The 21,904-nt window shown below is 59.5% G+C and overlaps 1 protein-coding gene across 4 annotated transcripts in view; it reads right to left on the bottom strand.

The window, feature by feature from the left end:
• Nucleotides 1–21,904, bottom strand: part of SARDH (sarcosine dehydrogenase) — a 68,044-nt gene that overhangs the window by 37,539 nt on the left and 8,601 nt on the right. For all 4 annotated transcript variants that reach the window (XM_014736130.3, XM_023629265.2, XM_001498978.6 and 1 more), the window contains exons 8-14: nt 15,419–15,523; nt 14,088–14,217; nt 9,655–9,741; nt 9,304–9,394; nt 6,075–6,216; nt 3,483–3,569; nt 1,299–1,412 (exon numbers count right to left, since the gene is read on the bottom strand). In XM_014736130.3, the coding sequence (XP_014591616.2) occupies nt 1,299–1,412; nt 3,483–3,569; nt 6,075–6,216; nt 9,304–9,394; nt 9,655–9,741; nt 14,088–14,217; nt 15,419–15,523 (756 nt within the window). The remainder of the gene's footprint in view (nt 1–1,298; nt 1,413–3,482; nt 3,570–6,074; nt 6,217–9,303; nt 9,395–9,654; nt 9,742–14,087; nt 14,218–15,418; nt 15,524–21,904) is intronic.

Consider the following 21,904-nt stretch of genomic DNA (forward strand, 5'->3'; position numbering starts at 1 on the left):
CCTGTGTGACTCCCAGCTCCCGCTACCCCCCTCCCCGACTTTCCCCACCCTACTGCCCACACGGAGCTCCTGCCCTTGTCGGGCACCTGCGCTCAGGCCGCTGGGGCTTCCAACAAAACCCAAAACGCCTTCCCCGGCTGACTGTCAGCCGCCAGCTGGGGAAGTTGCCAGCGCTGAGAACAAGCGCCTGTTTCATGCTTTGGGACCGTGCAGCGTTTTCGGAGGCTGGAGGAAGCCACGAAGCCAAGTTGGCATCCTCGCCGAGCTCCCACGTCCTCGAGGGCTGGAACATCCCGCAGGCCTCAGATGCCGCACGTGCAGAGGTGCCAGACGTGGCCCCACTCACCCCCGAGAGGCAGCCCCAGGGACCGGGGCGAGGAGATGGGCCTGTGCTCCAAGCTTTGGGACGCGCCTCCCGTTCCACCCCAGAAGCCCCATCCGCCAGCACCTTTAACAGACACCTTCCCGCTGGAGCCAGCTTTGGGGGAAATCATGGGCGCAAACGGTTCCTTTCCTGCAGGACCCGCTCAGTGCAAAATGGAACTTTGGGCCCTTGTTCAAAACGTATGAAGGGTTTTAAGCCGAGACAGCAGAGCGTTAAACCCAGCCTGGGAGCTTCTGAGTGAGGGGATGTGTGTCCCACAGGTGGCATGCCCAGGATGCTGGCCTGGCACCCTCCCCAGAGGCCTGGGAACCCCCTCATGGACGCTTCCCAGGCTGCCCTGGGCTCTGGGGACCCCCAGGCTGAGGCCACAGCTCTCCTCCCACATCAGATACTCCACTTCCGGAGCAAGAGGGGCGGCGAGCAGGCCCAGACCACAGGCCCTCCCTCGGCTCGGGTCTCCTCTGCTTGTCCTGTCTTGAACCTCCTTGTCCTGGATCTACTCTGCAAGAGCTCAGCCCGGAGCGCACCTCGCTGAGCCCCTGAAGGAGGAGCTTGTCACTCACAAAATCTCATGAGGGCCCCAGAACAGCTCGGAGGGCAGGAGGGAAGGGAGGCTCAGAGAGGTGAAGCCCCTAGCCTGAGGCCACACAGCAAGACCCAGGCCGGTCTGCTCCCCAGCCCCGCTGCCCCGAGCAGTAATATTACCCTGAGGGCCAACTGCTGGCAAAATCTTCGTACAGACCAGGGAGAAGAGGAGGAGAGGAAAGCATCACCAGATTCCTCCTCAAAATTGAGTCAGTCAAAAACAGGGGTGCACATCGAGCCGGCAGACCGGGCGGGACCTCGTCAGGGCCCCGAGGGCCAGCCCCGTGGAGTCCCCACTTTCTCGTGCAGCAGGGACTCAGCTACTCACTACATCGTGGTGGGGCGGGAAGTCGAAGGTGTACTCGTCTTGCAGCAGCCTGCCGTAGGCGTGGTCCTCGTGCGCCGCGTGCCCGTAAGCCCCATAGTAGTCGTAAGGGAGAACCTGGGAGAGCAGACGTGGGCATCTCCAGTCCCCCGCCTCCCTCCCTCTCTGCACAAATGTGGCTGGTACCTGCAGCTGGGCAGGCACTGAGCAGGGTCCTGCAGAGACGAAGCAAGACAAGACAGGCCTGGCCCTGCCCTCGCTGAGCTTCCCTCCAGCGGGTGAGTAGGTGGTGGACGAGGGCAGGGGAGGTGGCGGGCTTCAGACATTCCATCAACCGTTACACAAATGACACTCTTATCACCATGGTGGTGGAGGGTCGGAGAACCGGTGGAGAGGGCGGGCCGAGCAGGTTGGGGGCCCAGGAGGATGGAGAAGAAACTGGGTGAAATCACAGTAGGGAGAGATGGGGCTGAAGGGGAGGCAGGGGCAGGTCCACAGGGACCTCGGGGCCACCGTCAGGGCCTCCAGGTCAGTGCCGAGGCAGTGGGATAAGGCCCAGGGACCGGGCTTGCTGAGGAAGAGGGTGATGGAGTTGGGGAGGTGGGGGTGGCTGCAGCACCGGCTTCAGATGCTGTTGCCATGGGGATCCGGGACCAAGTCCCGCTCTGGGGCAGACCCTGCTTCTCAGGAGGGAGATCCTTTCCACAGGTGAGAAACTGAGGCACAGAGATGAAAACTTGTCCCAGGGCACAGGCGAGTTCCTGACAGAGCCTGGCATGACCCCGGGTGGCCGGTGGGCCCCAGAGGAGGCTCCTCAGCCACACCACTCACCTTGGCCTCTCTTGTGCTCTGCCAGCTGCTCCCAGAGACCCCCTACAACCCAGCACCCATTCCTCCTCCCTAACTCCGCTGGGAATGGTGTGAGCGAGCCAGTCAACTCTCACCTCCCAGCACGGCCAGCCCCGCCACGTCTCTCTTTGCAGGGAAGGGCCGGCAAGGGTGAGGTTCTGCCTGGGTTGGGCCTCTGCTCCCCTGAGCCCCAGCTCCAGCCCTGGCTCCAGGGAGGGGCCTTTACTGGAGTCTGCAGAGGCTCCACAGGCCCCTGAGGCCCCAGCAGGGACATCCCCGTCTACTCCAGCCTGGCTGGGCACCAGGCATTTGGGGACATGTGTTTCGTCACTCGGTGTTCTGGACCCCCCGGGGTGGCTCCCAGATGGGGCTGCAAAGCCTGCTCAACCTGGGACGGAGGGCGTGTTCCCAATTCCTGCTCCAGGCTCCTCTCCTGGCCCACAGATTCCAGGGAGAGGGGCTTCCAGGGTAGACCTGGCTGGAAGGCAGGGGGCTCTGCAGGGAGCTGCTCAAGGGCAGGGTCTTCCCAGGCACCCCCTTCCTGAGGACCCCAGAGGAGCAGAAGTCAAAGCCATCAGAGAGCTTTGGCTCCCGTCTCCCCTAAGGTTGCCCTGAACCAGCCTTGGGAGCAGGTTGCTATGGAGATGGAAGCTGGGTTGATGGAGGGACTGGCGAAATATACAACGGGGGATGTCACAAGTCTGCATCAAATACAGCCCGCGTGGTGGGCTTACAGCATCACACCCCCGCTCAGGGACCCCTGCCGGAGGCGCCACAGCAGGACGGCTCATTCTTCCCTCTGAGGACCCGGGTCCCTGGGAGGCACTGGGGAGTTGGGGAGCCCCCAGGAGGACCACCCAGAGGCCAGTATGCTGTGAAATCCCCACTTATCGACTAACATACGAATGCTTAATTTTGTGTTAAACCCTTCTACTAACAAAACAACAGCCACAGCTGCCAAAAATATAGGAACAGAATTATGAGAAGATGCTCTAATTTCTCCTGCACACTGGGGGTGTCTGTGCACGGCCTGCCCCCGTGGAACACCAGCTGTCCCAGGGGCTCCAGGCTCATCAGGGCTGCGGAAGGCCTGGCCACCGTGGGTGGTGAGTGGGGACGTCTGCAGAGGCAGCCACACATGCTCACAGGCAGATCGCCGGGAGCTCAGCTTCCCAGAGTGGAAGATGACTCAACCGCCCCACCCCGTCCAGTCAGCCTCCACGTGCACTGGCAACAGCTGGACCGTGCGGCCACCCTGGGCATCCCGGGATGCAGAGAGGGGAGAGGTGGGTGGGGGCAGAGGGTGGCATGGCTGTTGGGCACCAGGGGTCTACTCACCGGAGCTGTGCCTCCTCCGGGGTTAAACCATCCCGGCCGCTCCCAGCCGTGCCGCTCCTGGAACACGCAGCCTCGTGCAAGGAGCTCCTGGGGGGAACACGTACCCTTCACACCCAGGCACACCCCCCCATGCAGAGCAGAGAGCGACCGAGTCCACCACTTTATACCCCAGGAAGCAGAGAGGAAAGAGATCCTCGCACTCAGAGCCAGGCCCCAAGCCCAGGCTTCAGCTCCTCCCCCAAGCTCCCCCCGCACCCCCGCACTGCCCTAAGAATTGCCATCTGTACGATGACCTTCTGCTGTGGACGGATGGCAGCCCCCCATTCCTACGTTGCAGCCCACACGCCCTGCGGGACCGTATTTGGAGACAGGCCCACGAGCAGGGAATTGGGGTGAAATGAGGTCATAGGGGTGGGGCCTGAATCCTTCTAAGGAGGGGAGCTCTCTCTCTGCCATGGGCGGACACAGCGAGAAGGCAGAAGAGCTCTCACCAGGAACCTGACAGCTGGCCCCTGACCTGGGCCTCCCAGGCTCCAGGCAGTGAGAGTGAACTTCTGCTGTTTCAGGCCCCCGTTAGCAGGATTTTGTTGGGGCAGCCAAGCAGACTGTGCGCCTTGTGACCCTGCAGTTCTGCCCCCAGGTGAACACCCAAGAGAAACGAAAACAGGGACTCCAATGGGCCGTGTACACGCGTGTTCACAGCAACATGATTCCCAACAGCCGAGAGGCCGAAACAGCCCAGGTGCCCATCGACTGACGGACCGGTCACTGTGGCTGTCTGTCCTACGGAACATTATCCAGCCCTCAGAAGGAGAGGAATTCTGACACCTGCTACGACACGGATGAACCCCAAAAACAGCACGCTGAGGGAAGGAAGCCAGACAGAAAAGGTCACATGGCATCTGAATCCATTTACATGGAGAATCCAGAATAGGCAAATCCAGAGGGACAGAAAGTAGATGAGTGGCTTTTCCAGGCTGGGGGGAGAGCGGAGTGGGAGTTATTGTTTAATGGGTATAGGGTTCCCTTTCGGGGTGACGAAAGTGTTTCGAACTAGATAGCGGTGATGGTTGCACAGGATAGAGAATGTACTTAATCTCCTGAATTGTATGCTTTAAAATGGCAAATTTTGTGTTATATGAATTTTACCACAATAAAAAAAATAGAGTGGATGCAATAAAGTAATCTAGTGGCAGATTTCTTTGAAAATAAATTTGGTTTGGGGGAAAAAGTTATCTCTACTCTCAGGTTTGGAAAGGCCCTGTGCCGCGGACCGCCCCGTCCAACTGGCAATGGGCAAACGAGCCCATGCTGAGCATGGCGGGGCACGCATCTGCCAGGGCCCATGGGCACCCACGGGTGCGGACAGGCTGCGTCTGCTGCCTCCTGTGGACCAACGGGACCCCGAGGGGGACAAGAAGCAGACAAAGTCACACGGCCAACCTTGACACCCGGCTACAACCCCTCAGTGAGTGATGGAGACACATGGACCGGGGATGAGGTCCCTGTCCACAGAGGGAAAGTGGGAGCAGGCTCCTCTATTTAGAAACACACGTGGTGGCTGGGAGCATCCTCAGAAGGGCGCTCGAAGGAAGAGAGGCGCAGGCGGGGTGAGTGGGATGTCCCTCGGGGGCAGGGACTGTGCCCTTGGGGAGAAGTGCCTGAGCCCACCTCCTTCCACTCCCCGGTCCAGCAAGCCCTGCGTTTGTCGGGGAGGCTGCTGAGCTGTCGGGACCAGTGTGGGGAGGTTAAAGCCCCTAGGCAGGCTGTGGAGGGCCCAGGGCCACGTGTGGGCTGAGGTCCTAGCTGGCCCCTAAGCCAGGCTGAGGGGCAGGGCAGCCCCGGAATCACGGAGGTCTTCCAGCCACTGTCCCCGGAGGTGCAGTGGACACCAGGTCCCTCTGGGGTCCAGGCACTGGAGTCCCCGACCAAGGAGCCTCCTTCTTCAGCTTCAATGCGCCCTGTTCCCTGCACCTACCCCCCCTCCCCCCACCTCCTCCCCATCCACCCAGTCACCAAACATTCCTGAGCATCTCTTAAGAGTCAGGCTCTGTGCTCAGGGCTCAGGAACCAGAGGGACCGGGCACAGCTCCTGTTCCCAGGGTCCTCGCAGACAGGTAAGCAAAGTGTGCAGCCCAAGATGAGGTGGGGGTGCGGGGTGGCTGGAGAAGGGCTGGGAGCACAGGCAAGGTGCCTGCGTTGTCCAGGGGGCCTGGGAGAATGCACGGGCAGACCTCAGGGAAGGGCATCTGACGGTGGGTTTCAACGTAGAAGTAGAAGCTTGCCAAGGAGCAAAGACATCCAAGCAGTCTCCACAAGCAGGCCGCTGTCTGGCTGCACCCTCCTCTGATATGCAACTGCCCTCACCTGCCCGTGCACCTGCGGCTCAGGAGCCCTGTGTCAGCTGTCAGGAGAGGCTCCCAGGTGTGTTCTCTGAGCGTGTTCTTTCAGGAAGCACCCGGGAATGGAGGAGCCACTCATCCCCTCCCCTGTCCTGCAGCGGGGGCACCACATGCACTTCCGTCACCCCGATACGCTGGCCTCCCCGCGAGCGAGCTCGGCCGCCCGGAGCAGGTGCCGTCGGGGCCGTACCTCGTGCAGGGGGTCTCTCCTCATGTTGCGCCCTGCCAGCGGCTCATCGTGGGGGAAGACCACAGAATAATTCTTGGCGTAGGACTCATGGCTGCGCTCGCGAATCCAGCGGCGGTGGTCGGTCAGCGAGTGATGGAAGCGCCTGTCGCAGACGGAGGGCCCGGTCACCACTCTGGGGGGTTGTTAGGGAAGGACCGGCCCAGGACCCAGGGCAAAGCTGGACCCTCGCCCCTCTGCCAGAGTCTTCCCCGTGGCGCGGGCATCAAGAGGGGCTCCCGGCTCTGCAGGCTCCAGCGTGGGGCTCCGGCAGCCCCCAGACCTGGGTGAGGTCACCTGTGCCCCCCGCAGCTGTCGGGAGCAGGGAGCGAACACCGCGGGCATGGCCCTCAGGTGGACGGTGCTCGGTGCTCCGGGGCGAGCCGTGCTTCTCACCCCCGACCTGGGCCTTGGGCTCAGTCCCGCTCACCACCACCTTCTGGTGCCCAGGCCTGAGAAGGCCCCGGGAGGGGTCCAGAAGCCCACGAGCTGGTGGAAGTCCATGTGAAGGATCTTCAGAGTTTAAAGTCAGCAGACATGATGGAGGGGGAGGGGAGGCAGGGGTGAAGTCACCCCTCTCAGCTCAGGCCCCCCCAGAGTCTGTTTCTCAAGGTGGGCCCCAGCTCTGAGTCAGGCCCGGGGCCTGAGAGGTGCAGAGACTCTGGGGGAAATCCCAGGTGTGTCTCGGAACCCCACTCCCGGGGGTGGTGTCATCAGGACAGGTTTGTCCCCTTGGAGCTGGGACGCCACGTGCAGCCCCTTCAACCCCTGCCTCCAGCTATTTCCTGCTGAGCTAAGAGGCCCCAGCCCCCATCGCCTGGGCCCCTCCTCCAGCCCTCGCATGGTCAGAGCAGCTGGAGCTGCCCAACAGCACTTCCGTCTGGTCTCGGCCGGGCCATGGCTGCCCGGGCCCGACTGTGCACAGCAGTGAGATGCTGGGCCGGCAGCCCCACCCGTGCACAGACCCACCTCCCAGACCCCCCGCTCATCCTGCCTGCCCCCGACCCCCGTCGGTCCCCACCTTCACTTTCCACCTGCTGGCACCTCACCTGTCCTCCAGGGCCCCCCTCCTCAGTGGCTCTGTTCTCCTCCCCTGCTCACCTGGACCCTGGGGACTTGTCCTAAACCTGACAGCCCACACTCCGGGCCCCGCCTGTGCCAGGCAGTGGAAGAAGCATCCGCACACGGGACCCTCAAGTGCATTTCAGTGAGACGGTGGACCGCCATTCCCATTTCATGGATTGGGCAACTGAGGCTCAGAGAGGAGGAACAGCTGAGAGTACACAGCTACATCTGCTTGCTCAGGCCTCGGCAGGAAGAGCATCTCATTAGTGTTCTAGCGAAAGCCCCTGGGTGCAGGGTACCTGCAGCTGGTCCCTGTGGTGGGAGCCATCCAGTCAGCGGGGGGGGGGGGGGGGGGGGGGGGGGGGGGGAGGGGGGGGGAGCGGTGGCTGGTGGACATGGAAGTCCCACATCAATGACCGCCTGGGCCTGAATGTCATTAGCCGGCTGTCTCCGGGGGTGCACTGCCTGGGCCAGAAGGGTGGGCGCACCAGATCTGAGTTTCCCTCCCTGTACCCTCTGCCTCCCAACCCCAAGGCCCCAGCCTGGCCCGGAACAGAGGCCCCAGCTCTGCCCCTGACCACAGACCAGCCCACAAAGCACCCCTGCCGTGTCTCAGCGTGTGAACGAAAGGCGGCTGACGAGGGAGGGAGGCCCGGCCCTCGTCCTCAACTGGCCAGGGGCGCGGGCAGCCTGAGAGCTAAGGCTGCTGCTGGGTGTATGACCCCCTGCCCTGCCTGTGGCCCTCCAGCCCGGGTGGGGGGCAGGCCCCGTTTTGTAACTTCAGCCCTGGGAGGCCCTGCTGGGCCAGGTGTGACTGGTGGGTCTGATTCCAGCGCTGGAGGCCTCACCCCGAGGGAGGGCACAGGGGACAGCCCTGCCCAGGGCTGGTAGCTGGGTCCCTGCCCACTCTGGCCAGTGTCCTGGGTGACCTCAAGCAAGTGGCCTTCGCCATTGAAGCCTCCTTTCTGCTGTTTGTAGCGGGAGGGGCGTGGCCTGGTCCATCCCTGAGGCCCCTTGCAGCTTTATCACTTCTGGAACATTCCTCTCTTGGGAGAGTGCGTGGGCACAGACCCAGACGGGCTCTGAGGCAGCCAGAGAGTGGAGCACACTGCGCCAGGCACCACAGAGCGGGTGGCAGTAGTGGCGATCTCAGTGTCTGTCTGTCTGTCTGTCTCGGTGGGTTCCAGACATCCCCCATGGTAGGAGTAACGTCCTCATCAGGCCAGGAAGGGACGGGTGCGCAGAAGAGTGGGGCCACCACCCTCTCTGGCCCTCCCAGGCAGCGGGGGTCTCCCCAGGAAGGCTGTGTGCCAGGAGCGGGTACAGGGGAGTGGGTGAACACCCAGAGGCAGTGCCACCTGTAGGGCACGGAGCTGCCACCTGGGGACATGATCCTGGCCCCATTACTCCCCCCTTGGGACCCTGTCTGGGAGCGCCCGTGTCGCTGGCCCCACTCGCAGAGGGCTGGGCACCAGGAGGCCTCGCGGCTCTGCCATCAGCACCCTCGGCTCAGGTTTGCTCAGCGTTTCCCGCGTGCACCTGACGCCGAGCGTTTACCTACACGGACGCGGTCACGGCTCCACCGACACTCGCAGCCCACACACCCTCATCCCGCGTCCTGGAGGGTGGGGCAGGAATCGCTCAGCACTGAGTCTGATTTATTCCCATCACCCAGTAAGTGAACGATGCGACCGACATCTCTGCTCAAGGCCACCTGGGTCCAGGCCACCGCACACACAGTAACAGCTACCCCAGCCCAGCCCCGCGCCCCGGGCGGCCTGTGCAGCCCCTCCTGCTCCCCAGGCCTCAGACTCCCCGTCTGCAAAGTGGGACGATGAGATTCCACTGGAGATGACCCTGGAGCTGTCCGGCAGGTCAGGTAGGACACTGACCCAAGAGATCCTGGAAACGGAAGGGCCATGGATCTGCCAAACCCAGGCCCCTGTAGCCCCACCCCTGCCGCCAGCCTTCCTCCCTATCTTCCCTTGCCGCTGCCTCTTCCAGGAAGCCCTCTGAATTTCAGGGAAGGCTCCTTTCTAAAAGGCCCTCCCTATTTTCCCCGCCTCGCCAGATCCTAGGGCAGCTGGTAAGCAGGCGCCCCTGCCCATGGGGCCCGGAGCACACTCGCCTGATGTCGTAGCCATACATGTCCTTCTCGGGGCGCCCATGGACGATCCAGTGGGCCAGCTCCTGCCCACAGCCACCGCCCAGCATCATTCCTGGCAAGAGCAGAGCCACAGGTCTGCAACCCGCCCCCAGAGCGCCCCCTCAATTCCTGCCCCTCCCACCTCCACAGGCAGCCTCACCCCCCAAGCCCCAGACCCCATGCCTGGGCATGGCCACCCGAGGGGCCCTCACCCCCTCCCTCCAGGCCTGTCCCGTGCTCCTGGGCCAGCCCCCCGCCTCGGGGGAGAACTGGAGAGGCAGAGCGGGCCACCCTCCCTCAGGCGGGGGCCGGGCCGCTGCCGCCCACACTCGCCTGCACTGTTGAAGCCGCAGCCCAGGAAGAATCCTCGGAGTTCGGGCGCCTCCCCCATCAGGGGCTTGTGGTCCGGCGTGAAGGACTCTGCAAGGGAGGGGGGAGCCTGAAGTTCCCTCCAGGCCACATGCACTTGGGGCAGGGTCTCCGGAGAGGCAGTAATTGAGGTGGGGGTCTGCAGGTGCCTCCTTCATCCAGACCCTCACCAACCTTAGGGCCCCCAGCTCAAGGCCACTTCCTCCAGGGAGCCTCCCTGATTGCTTTTGCCACCTTCCCCTGAGCTCCTTGGCATTTACCTCCAGAACTACCTGACCTGAGCTGGGGCCTGCCTTGCGGGCTCCAGGTTTGTCTCCTGGCTATCACCATCCTCCTGCTGATGAGGGGCCTTTTGCTGGCCCCCAGCACAGTGTGTGGCTCCCCCTCCCTGCACCACCTTCCCGCACTGAGGCCAGGGACTGGGCTTCACTCACGGCTGTGTCCCGAGGCCTAGCACAGGGCCCAGCAAACTGGGCCCAGTAGGTGCTTGATCAATGTTTGTTGAATGAATAAATTATCATAAGTGCTTTGGGAGAGGGGACTGAGCCTCCTGCTTCTGTCTGCTGCCAGCAGGCCATGGGCAGAGGCCAGGACGTGGAGAGAGAGGGACTCTCGGGCATAATTTTAAAGAGCTGGACTTTGCAGTCACAGTCCTAGGTTCCAACCTTGCTTTACCCCTTCCTAGCTGTGTGACCTTGGGCAAGTGACTTCGCCTCTCTGAGCCTTAGTTTCCTCATCTGTAAACTCCAGGTCACGGCTCTTACTCCACAGGGCTGGAGTTAGTCTGTCTACAGACACTTGCAGCCCATCCGTCTGCGCCGAGGGCTCCGCCGTGGGAGGCAGCTCTGAACAAGACAAGTCCCCCAGGTGGGGAGCTGATGGGAGAGTGAGCGAGACAGAGAGCAAAGAGGTAAATAAGCAGAAAAGAGGGTCTGGGAAGAAAATACGATGGGACAGGGGTTGTGAGTGACTGGAGTGCTGGCTGCTCCTAACAACCCTCTCTGGCTGGCACCATCGGTACCCAGGGTGGGGAAGAGGACCCCGTGTGACACTGGGCCTCATTTATCCCTGGTTGCCCTGCCAGTGACCCCTGGAGCAGGACGGCTGGCTGCCTGGCTCCCGGCCCGAGCTCTTCTCCCACACGTGCTGGTGACAAGCTGGGTCCTGTTCCCTGCGGTGACCACCCGACCCTGGTCTCTGACCCTCAGCACCTGAGCGAAAGGAGGCCACCAGCCCTGGGGGACCGGGGGGGCTTCCAAGAAGTTGGGCCTCCTGGGGGCAGAGAGTGCCCGGTGGCTGCAGGCAGGGGGAGGAGGCAGGACAGAGAGGAGGGGGGTACCCTTGGTGGTCCTCCAGCGGAGGCGTCAGGAGGGCAGAGCCGCCAATACATGCGTGAAGATCGGGCTACAAGGAGCGAGCAGGGAGGCGGGGAGACCGTCGGGTGGGGAGGCGAGAAGCCAGGGTGGCTCGGAGGAGGTGATGGAGAAGGAGCCGCCCCGGCAGGAAAGGAGGGGGAGGCCACAGGTGCGTGCGGGACCGCCCTCTGAGCCCTTGGGTGCCTGGAAGCGTTTCTGGCCGGCCTGGCAGGTGGACAGGACGTTCTGAACAGCCTCGCGGGGACTCGAGCAGAGAGCCAGCAGCAGGAGCGTTTCGGGAGACAAGGGTCTCTTGGATGTTTGACAAGTGACTCACGATCGAGCAACATGAGGGTGCATGTGGGGTGCACGGGCCCCCCAGGCAGCATGGGCAGGGGCCCGACCCTGGCTCTGACCACCTGACTCTGGAGTGAGCGCTCTGCCTGCCCCAGCTGCCCCAAAGTCAAGGGGGCCTGGGACGTCCCTGCTGTCCCAGAGGCCAAAGGCCGTCGACCGCACCTGTCCTCCCCGGCACGGAGAGATGCTGGTTTCCCCACCAATCCTCCCCCACGGCCAGGAAACCAGGCACGAGATGTCCTCACACGCATGTGTCCCCACAGACAGGCCTTCCTGGGGGCGAGGACCCCAGTCTAATGGCAACGAGGATGCTCCCGGGTGATGCCTGCCCCTAGGATCCTTCCAGGCCTCTCCCTCTCACTGCCAGTCCCACGCAGGCCCAGGGGAGCCGTGGGGAGTGGGCGTCCTGCACTAGGCTGGCCTCCCACCTGCCCACTACAGTGGGCCCCTGTCCCCACCTGTCTCTCCTGGGGAAGCCACAGGCTTCTTTATGCACTGAACAGGTGAAAGCAGCCCGGCCTGCGCCTGTGTGGACGCCAGGCTGGCCCCCCAGCAGGCCACAGCTGCTAGGCATCAGGACCCTCCCTCCTGTCCTGGCCCCATCCCCATTTGCTGCATGACCTTTGGAGGGCACTCCACCTGCTGGCCTCCGGCCGTCCACTTCGCTCAGGGGACTCTGCAGTCCGCTGGCCTGGACTGTGCCCCGCCCCTCACCCGCGACCCCTCGTCCTCGCTCTGCCCCTGCTCACAGGTGCTCTGTTGCCCATTTCACAGAGGAGGACACGGACGCCCAAGGGGGCTCAGCAGCCTGGGCCACTGGGCCAATCAGGGCCCAGCCAGGCTCCAACTCAGAGCCTGGGATACAAAGTATCCTCTTCAGGCAACACTGCCTCGCCTGAGCTGTCTCCACAGCCCTGAGGGGGCAGGCTCAGCCCACCCGTTTCCTGCCTTTGTTGAGGGTTAGAGAGGCCCTGTGTGAGCCAGGAAGGAAGGGGGACACCGGTACGATTCTGCTGGAACCATGATGCATGGGGCGTGTCTCTGGCCTGCACTTGGCCCGCTCCCCCTGCTCAGACACTCCTCCTGCAGCCCCGCTCAGTGCCCACTCCCCCTTCACGGCTCGGCATGGCTGTCCCTCCTCTGGACAGCCCACCCTCCTGCGCCCACCACCCTTGTACTTCCCATCAGAGCACCCAGCCCCTGGGCTGCAGCAGACAGACCACCCCGGTCTGCCCCACCTGACCGTGTGCTGCCTCTGCCAGAGGAGGTGCCAGTCAACGTGGAATGAAAGGCAGATGACGACGATATGGGTGCTGGGTATCTGGTAGCTTCTAGGCCTAACCACAGGCAGAGCCCCCCAGCTGAGACCACCTGGCTCTGAGGCCAGGGTGAGCCCCTCCTACCTTCCAGAGACCACCCTTTGCCAGGACCCCAGGCCAGCAGCCTCTCCCATCCACGCCATCGCCCTGGAACAGGCTGCCTCCGCTGCCCGGCAGCCTACCTCCTCGAGCTCGCACCACGCGAGGCCTGCCCAGCCTCCGGCGGGCCGTGCTCCTCACTCGCCCTCCGCACGGGCAGGGCCAGCGCTCGGCAGAGGCAGAGGAACCAAGGGGGCCCTGTGCAGGCTCCTCTGCACCACATCTCTGCTCATGGTGCACCTTGGCCTTGAATCTTATTCTGGAATCTTCTCCACCTGCACACAGCCTTTGAGACCCAGCTCAGACAACCCACTCAGCCTGCATCAGCCTCACCCACTCTGGGGTCCCCATAGCTCCCTAGGCACCCCCAGGACGGCTCTGTCCGGGGCATGGAGTCACTGAGCGGTCATCTCTCCCTGCTGAGCTGTGAGTGACTCATGTGGATCTGTCGCTCATCTTGGAACTCCCAAAGCCTGGCCCGGGCCCTGCAGGAGTGAGCTGCTGGCCTCGGGCAAACCCTTCAGCTCCGTGGGTCCTGGCCTCCCCCAGCCTGTGCAGGACCCACCAAGTGCCAACCACAGCAGGCAGTCAGGGGCTGCGCTCGGCAGACCCCACCGTGGGCACTGCGACCTTGCTCACAGCCCCGCTTGCTGCTCCAGCCTGCGTCAGCTCAGCTCAGCTCTCCCGGAGGAAGGAGACGAGGTGGGCCGCAGGACCCTTCCAAACCGAGCGGGTATCCAGCCCTGCCAGCGCTGACTGCCGAGGCCAGAGAGCAGGGTGAGGCTGACGGCCCGGGGTGCCGGCCAGGGCGGAGCTCTCTGGGAAGCAGGGAGTCGGGGCTGAGGCTGGACCGGGCACTGGGGGTCTCCAGCCCTGTGGGAATGGCCCCGGGAAAGGGCCTGGCCCCCCTCCTCGCTCGGCCTCCCAGACGCTGGGTGGGGCTCACCATCCCGTTTTACAGATGTCAACACCACGTTCCAGGGAGGGGTCGAGCGGGGATGAAGAGCCCAGACTGGGACGTCAGAAGGGGCTGGCACTGGGGTGGGAAGAAGCCTGGCCACATGCCCGTGTGCAAATTTCTGCCCTCACAGCTCCGGCCTCTTGTCTGCAGAGAGGACTAAAAGCAGTGCTGACACCCAGGGCTGTGGGAACCATGTGACGAGAGAGCGTGGGGACGGCCTGGGGATGGACTGGCACAGGGCAGCCTCAGGAGACAGCCCGAAGGACCAAGGATGCCCACCCCCAGCTTCCAGGCCTCCCCACTCACCCGGGCCACAGACCGTGGACTTGACCCCCGTCTTCTCCAGCACGGGGACCCGGTTGATGGCGCCTTCGATGTGCTGGGTGAACACGTCCCAGTCCAGGTCAAAGAGGCCGAAGGCAAACTTGTCGGACACCTGGGGGCAGGGCGGGGGCACGTGTCCTGGGACAGCTGCCCAGTTGGAGCAGAGGGGGCCAGGTGGGAGCCTGGCCAGCCTCCCGGGGCTAGGTGAGTGACTGGGCTGGGCTGGACCCCTTAGGTCCCCTCAGTTTCTCTCCTGTCACCAACCCATCTGCGGGGCCTGCCTGTCCTCCTTCCCTGCCTGGGCCCCACCTGCTCTGCCCTTGATTGTTGCCACGGCCTCTACCTGGCTGCCCTGTCTGCCCACCCTCCTTCGCTGCCCCAGTCTCCCAGATCGGATCACACTCTTGCTCTCCAGCCTCCCATGGCTCCCTGTGACTCTCTGTGGCTCATGAAGCCCTACCTGAATTGGTCCTGCCCATGTCTACCACCGACCCATGGCCAGCTGACCTCCCTTCAGTTCTTCGAGAAAGGCAAGCTTGATCTGACCTCAGGGCCTTCACCTCCACCTGGGGCAGCTCCTTGCCCACCTAGTTCTCTGCAGGGTTCTGCACAGATGTCACCTCCACAGGGAAGTCTGTCTGACCACAGTCGGAAAGACATCCTTCCACTCCGGTCTCCCTAGGCTTAACCTTAACCTGCTAACTTCATAAAGTGCACAGATCACCATCCAAAATTGCATTACTTGTTTGTTTGTTTATTGTATGTCTCCCCACCAAAATATAGCCTTCCTGCAACAGGGACTTTTATCTTAGTCTCCCTCTTCCCCCAGAAAGTAAAATAGTATCTGGTCCAAGCTGTCATTTAGTCACTCAATTTGTGGACTAAATACATAAATGTAAGGATGAGGGTGGGCCACGCACATGTAATGGGGGCGACGGGGCCACTGGGCCTACAGAGAGCAGCCCAGGCCTGGGGGAGAGGGGCTGCTGCAGCCATGGGGGGCACAGGATCGTTTGCTGACGGACAGACAACTTAAAAGTTTTTATGATTTTCTAAGGTCATTATTTCACATGTTTGCAGTCTCTAACAGTTGAGGTTTTGAGGCAAGCCTTCCACCTGCCCAGGTTGGGATCTACCCGGGTACCAGGTTCTTCAGGGTCAGAGAAAAGTGGGCCTGACCCTTGTGGGGCCAGGGGACCTGCCACTGCTCTGGTGTGCACCTGAGGAGCTTCAGGAGGGGGGGCTCTCTGGAAGAGGGCTCCCCATGCGGAGATGCAGCCCCGAGCCCCTCCCTCGACCGCTCAGTGTCTCACCTCCTCCCAGAAGATGGGGTTGGCCTCATAGCCGCCCACAGACAAGGCGTCCCCCTGGAGGCGGAGGTAGACGGAGGCGTCGTGGTCGCGGACGTTGGGCATGTTCTAGAGGGCAGAGCAGGAAGGCCTCGGGTCAGCCAGGTGGGATGGTGGGCCCTGTACCTCCCCCAGGGGTCTCAGGCCCACAGGGGAACCACAGCACCTCCTCATCATAAGATCCTGAGGACAGAGTGGACCTGGGCTCACACTGTGGATGAACCACCCCCACTTAAGTCTCTCGTTCTTCAAACCCCATGAAAGGGCAGCAAAGATGGAAGAAAGAGGGGGAATGGAGGAGGGAGGGAAGAAAAAGTATAACCCACAAAGACAGGAGAACAGAAAGTGATGGCCACAGAGAGGGGATCTCAACCCTCCCTGGGGAGTGGAGGCACAGAGGAGGGCCTGCCCTAGCTTGGGTTTCCAGGAGGGAGACTGAACAAGGCAGGCCAGTTTCCTACCCTCTGTCCGCTCCAATCTGCAGAGGCCAAGCCTGTGGCAGCCCCAGGCCCCTCTGCAGGAGGTGTGTATGCGCGTGTGCATGCATGCATGTGTGTGTGTGTGCACATGCATGTGTGCACGTGTGTGAGACAGTGTGTGTGCATGCGTGCATGTGAACAGGAAGATGGGCTAGGGTCTCTTCAAAGCAGTTGCACCCAGATCCCATCCATGCCCACCGTGTGCAGCCCAGGGCCTGGCCCCGCCCTGCAGGAGCCCTGAGGTCTGTCTCTGGAGAAGCCGATCCCAGAGCTGCAGGCTCAGGGGAGGGGAGGGGTGGGCTACCAGCCCCCTTGACAGCAGACTGGAGGCTCTTCTGTGGGGACACTGAGTGGCCCGTGGCTGGCTCCAGATGCTGACACCGGGGCCCCTCACCAAAGAGGGGGGCTCGCCCCTCAACCCCCTGCAAGAGGCTCTCCCATCTTCCCTCTTCAATCTTCCAGTCAGCCTGGGGAAACTCTGTTTTAAAATGGCGCCTCCACAAGAACTTCAGGGACATGAGAAGCCGGGGTCCATAAAGCAAGGTCACGGAGAAGGGACAAGCCCAGGCCAAGACAGACGCCTTCAAATGAGAGATGATCATCAAAACTAAAATGCAACAGAAGGATGGGATAAGGCCAAGACCATCTTCCAGATATTAGCCCCCAAAAGATGAAGAAATAGAAATCAGGAAAGGAAAAAATAAGAAAATCAGAAGATCAATCCTGAAGGTCCAACATCCACCTTAGGGGGGTCCAGAAGGAGAAAACGGAGAACATGGAGCTGAAGGAAATGTCAGAGCCATAACCCAAGACAACTTCTCAGATTGAAAACTGAGAATCTCTGTATTGAAAGGCCCACAAGTGCCCACTGAGCCCTGTGAACGGGCCAGCCCTGCACGGAGGCCATGTTGGGGTGAAACGTCAGAATGTCAGGTGAATGGGGGGGTCCCAAATACAGGAGCAGCACCCCTGAAGGCTGGAAGACCTGGAGCAAAGTCTTCAAAATTCTGATGGACAATGATTTTAAATGCAGAATTCTAGACCCAGTCAATCCATCAATCAAGTGTAAAGAAAGAATAAAGAGTTTTTCAGACATTCACGGACACAAAAACATTTACTTCTCATGTCTCCCTTCTATGTAATCTACAAGGAACCTGCCGTGGATCCAGAGAGCAGCAGGTCCAAACAGAAGAGGCAGGAGGGAGGTCCCAGGGTAACAGGCAAGCAGATGCCGAGAGGCAATTGGTCCAAAATGGAGAAGATCAGAAGGCAGTGGGAGGAGTCCTCTGGGGAGGGGAAGGGCATTTACAGACTTCATGCGATTTCTCTGTGTGTATGAGGGTGCAGAAAACATTATTGATGGGTGTTTGACAGATTCATGGAAATGTTTGCGGGGGGGGGGAATGTGACGGTTATGAATATAGATGCAAGTATCTTCAACAAAATACCAGCAAAGTGAATCCAACAACATACGAAAAGGATTATATACCACGAACAAGTGGGATTTATCCCAGGAATGCAAGGTTGGTTTAACATCTGAAAATCAGTCTATGTAACACACCGTATCAACAGAGCAAAGGATGAAAACCACTAGTCATTTCAGTCGATGCAGAAAAAGCCTTAGACAGAATAAACACCTTTTATGATAAAAACAGTCAGCAATCTGAGAACAGCAGGGACTCCCCTGATGAAGGGCATCTAAGAAAAACCCACAGCTAACACACACTTCCTGGTGGCTTTCACCCTAAGATGAGGCACAAGAGAAGGGTGTCCACTCTAACCCTTCTACTCAACACTGTGCTGGGGGTCTTGGCCACAGCAACAGTTAGTCAAGAAGAAGTAATAAAATTAGGCATCCAGATTGGAGAATAAGTAAAACTGTCCCTGTTTGCAGATGACACGATCCTGCATACAGAAAATCCTGGGGAAACACCTAAAAGCTACTAGGACTAATGAAATAGATCAACAAAGTTGCAGAATACAAGGTGAATATATAACAAACAAAAAACTATTGTATTTCTATACTCTAGCAATGAACAATCGAAAACGAAATTCGGAAAACAATTCCATTCACAACACTATCAAAAATAATTAAATGCTTATGAATAAATTTAACAAAAGAAGTGCAAAACTTGTACTCTAAAAGGTAGAAAATATTTTTGAAGGGAATTAAAGAAGACCTAAATAAATGGAAAGACACCCCGTGTCTGTGAAAGGAAGAATTGCTGCCGTTGAGGTGACAATGCGCCTCTAACTGATCTGCAGACTCAGCACGATCTCCACCGAATCCTCAGCTGGCTTCTTGGTGGAAATCAACAAGCTGATCCTAAAATTCACACGGAAATGCAAGGGACCCAGAATATTCCAAACAATCTTGAAAAAGAAGAACAAAGCCAGAAGACTCCAATTTCCTGACTTCAACACTTACTATGAAGCTCCTGTGGTCAAGAGGGAGAGGTATGACCTAAGGATGGACACACAGATCAATGGAGTAGAACTGAGAGTCCAGACATAAACCCTCAGGTTTACGGCCAATTGACTTTCGACGAGGGCACCAGGCAACTCAACAGAGGAAATAACAATCAACAGATGGAGCTGGGACCACTGGACATCCACACGCGGAAGAATGAAGTGGAGCCCTTCCTCACACCCACACAAATGTCGTCAAAATGCTCACAGACTGAAGCGTAAGAGCTAAAACTATAAAATTCTGAGGAGAAAATATGGGAATAAATCTCTGTGGCCCTGGGTTAGGAAAACACCGTCTGAAATATGACACCATAAGCACAAGGGACAAAAGAAAAAAGACATAAGTTGTACTTCATCAAGATTAGGATCTTTTATGCTGCCAACGACACCATCCAAAAAGTGACAAGACAACCCGCAGAATGGGAGGAAATATTTGCAAATCATATGTCTGATTATGGACTTGTATCCAGAATGTATGAAGAACTCATAACTCGATAAAAAGACAAACAACCCAATTTAAAAATGAGCGCAGTATCTGAATAAACATTTCTCCAAAGAAGATACACAAATGGCCAACGAGCACATGAATGATGCTCAGCATCGTTAGTCGTTAGGGAAATGCAAGTCAAGACTACAAGGTATCACTTCACACCCACTAGGATGGCTGGAACCACAAAGACAGGCAACAAGTGTTGCTGAGGATGTGGAGAAGTCAGAACCCTCCTGCACTGCTGGTGGTAAAATGATGCAGCTGCTTTGGAAAACAGCCTGACAGTTCCTCAAAAAGGAGCAGAGTTTCCACGTGACCCAGCAATTCCACTCCATGGCATCTGCCCAAGAGAAACGAAAACACAGGCCCACACGAGAACTTGTACATGAACTTCACAGCGGTGTCATTTATAATAACCCAGACGTGGAAACACTCAAACGCCCATCAGCAGATGAACAGATACCTATTGCGTGGTATACAGTAGAATGTCGTTCAGCCACAAAAAGGAACGAAATTCTGACACGTGTACCACACGGATGAACCTTGAAAACATCAGGCTGAGTGAAAGAAGGCAGACATGAAAGGTCACAAAGGTACGATTCCATTTTATTAAATGTCTGGAATAGGAAAATCCATAGAGACAGAAATCAGATTAGTGATCATCTGAGGCTGGGGGTGGGGTGGGAAATGGAGAGTGATGATGGATGAAGATAATGTTAGATAGATAGATAGATGATAAGTAGATAGATAAATAGATGATAGACAGATGATAGATAGATAGATGACAGATAGATGATAGATAGACAGATGATAGATAGAAGATAGATAGATGATAGATGGATGATAGGTAGATAGATAAATAGATGATAGACACACGATAGATGATAGATAGATAGATGATAGAAAGATGATAGATAGATAGATGACAGTTACATAGAAAACTGAGTAACTGAAAAAAAACTATTAACAACTCTAGGAAACACAAAAAGTGGAACACTATTTGCTCAGGAGTTAAGAATATTTACATAGACATTATATTGCAAACACTGACTACTGATTTACCCAACAAACAAATAAACAAACAAAACAAAATCAATTTAGAAACCAGCCGGAGTGGGGAAGCCACCTCCTCTGAGGTCCCCAGCCCAGGAGGAACGGCCTCTCTATTTACCCTGCCCTGGAGATGCCACCCCCCCCATCTTTGAGGAGATGCTCCGTGGACGTCCCTCTCCCCCTGTCTCCCGGCTGTCCCGCTCCTCCGTAGGTCTGGAATAAGAGTGTGTGCACTGCGGGGCGGCCGGCAGGAGGTACACAGGCGCTGTTGTCGGCTCTGGTAACTGAGCACTTCAGAAACAACAACGGTGCCCTCGTTACCTCTATCGTCACTGCTACTCCGAAAACAAACCAAACCGACCTCTGGAGCGCCAGAGAGCAGGACGGTGGGGACACCTGGTGGCCGGGGAAGCCCTGACTTTTGTTCCAGCGGGATTAGTGTCCCCATCTCCCTGCCCTTGGAAGGCCCCCGCTGCCTCGGAGCACCCAGCACAGCCTCAGCTCAGCCCCAAGGTGCCCAGAGGGTGCCCTCCCTGCCCTCTCCATGCAGAAGCCCACCCTACAGGTATGAGCCCGTTCCCACTGACGTCCAGGCCTCCTGACCTCCACCCATTCCCTTCCACCTGCTTCCCCTGCCCTCCACCCAATCCAAATCCTGTTGGCCACTTCCTCCAGGAAGGCATCCTGTGGCTCCAGCCTCCCTGGTCCTTTCCTCCAAAGCACCAGCTAGCTGGACCACCCGTGCCCCTTGGTCACGGTCACCATCACCACATCCACCACCTAATGAGCCCCTGCTCGGTGACAGGCCCCACACTTGGCCCTGTAACTCCATCACTTGCTGCCTCCCTCAGCACAGCCCTATGCAGTAGGTACAATTATTACCCATTCTGCAGAAAACGAAACTGAGGCTCAGAGCGGCACCCTGACTTGCCTGGGCTGGGGAATGGAAGAGTCAAGTTGCAGACCCCGAGCCTGGCTCCTCCCCACCGCTCTGTGCCAGGCAGAGCAGCCTCTACAAAAGTCAGGGGAGGTCGGTGGGGCTGCCAGACCATCCGAGAGCACTCGGGTTCACCGATTTGAAGGACGCAGAGCCAGGCCCAGAGGTCACAGAGGAGCGGGGGGCAGCGCTCGCTGGGCTAGGACCCAGGACTGGGACAGCTCCTTAGAACTGGGGGTCCCTGGGAGAGCACAGCCCTCTGCCCACCCGAGAGGATGAAGAGCTCTTGGCTCAGGTGGCCACACAGGCCCCTGGCGCCATGAGGCCTGGGTCTGGGCAGATGTGGTCCTGCAGGGCAAGACTGTCGAGCCCAGGGGCCTGCCTGAGCAGACATGAATGGGGTGGGCAGGAGCACGCGCCCCCAGGACAGGCCCAGGTGGCGGGGACCTCCTAGCGCATGCCCCAAAGCCCCTGTCCCCAGGACCCACCTTGGCACGAAGGAGCTGGTTCTCTGACCCACCAAGGGGTCAGGCCACGCCAGTGGGAGGTCAGGGTCAGAGGCCAGCTCCCCTCCCAGATTCAGACTGTGCAGGTGCGGCCTCAGGAAGGGCAGGCCTCCCAGAGCCCCCCACATGGCCAATGGGCTGGAGGGGAGTGTGTGGAACTCTGCCCCACCCCAGATCTCCGAGCTCTTTGGGCTGGTGGCCCGTTCCCGGTGCACCAGCGCAGCCTCGAGCTCCCAGAGGCACAGCGGGTCCCTGGGTGGCAGCGTGTTTGAGGATAACATGAACGACCCCAGCCTGGCTCTCACCCTGAACGCACGGAGAGGGCCCTGGCCGACCCCGCCCTGGTTCCTCCCTGACGGGTGCCTCAGTCAGGCCTTAGGAGCAATCAGGGCACGGAGACTCTGCGGATGCCCTGGGGTCCCCCTGCCCACAGCAACCCCCAGGACAGGGCCCTGCGCTACCCCCCAGTCTGTCCCCAGCTTTAGCCCAGCCCTCCTGAGCCCACGGCGGCCCGAG

The sequence above is a fragment of the Equus caballus genome, chromosome 25, assembly GCF_041296265.1.
Source record: "Equus caballus isolate H_3958 breed thoroughbred chromosome 25, TB-T2T, whole genome shotgun sequence".
NCBI classification, from domain to species: Eukaryota; Metazoa; Chordata; class Mammalia; order Perissodactyla; family Equidae; genus Equus; species Equus caballus.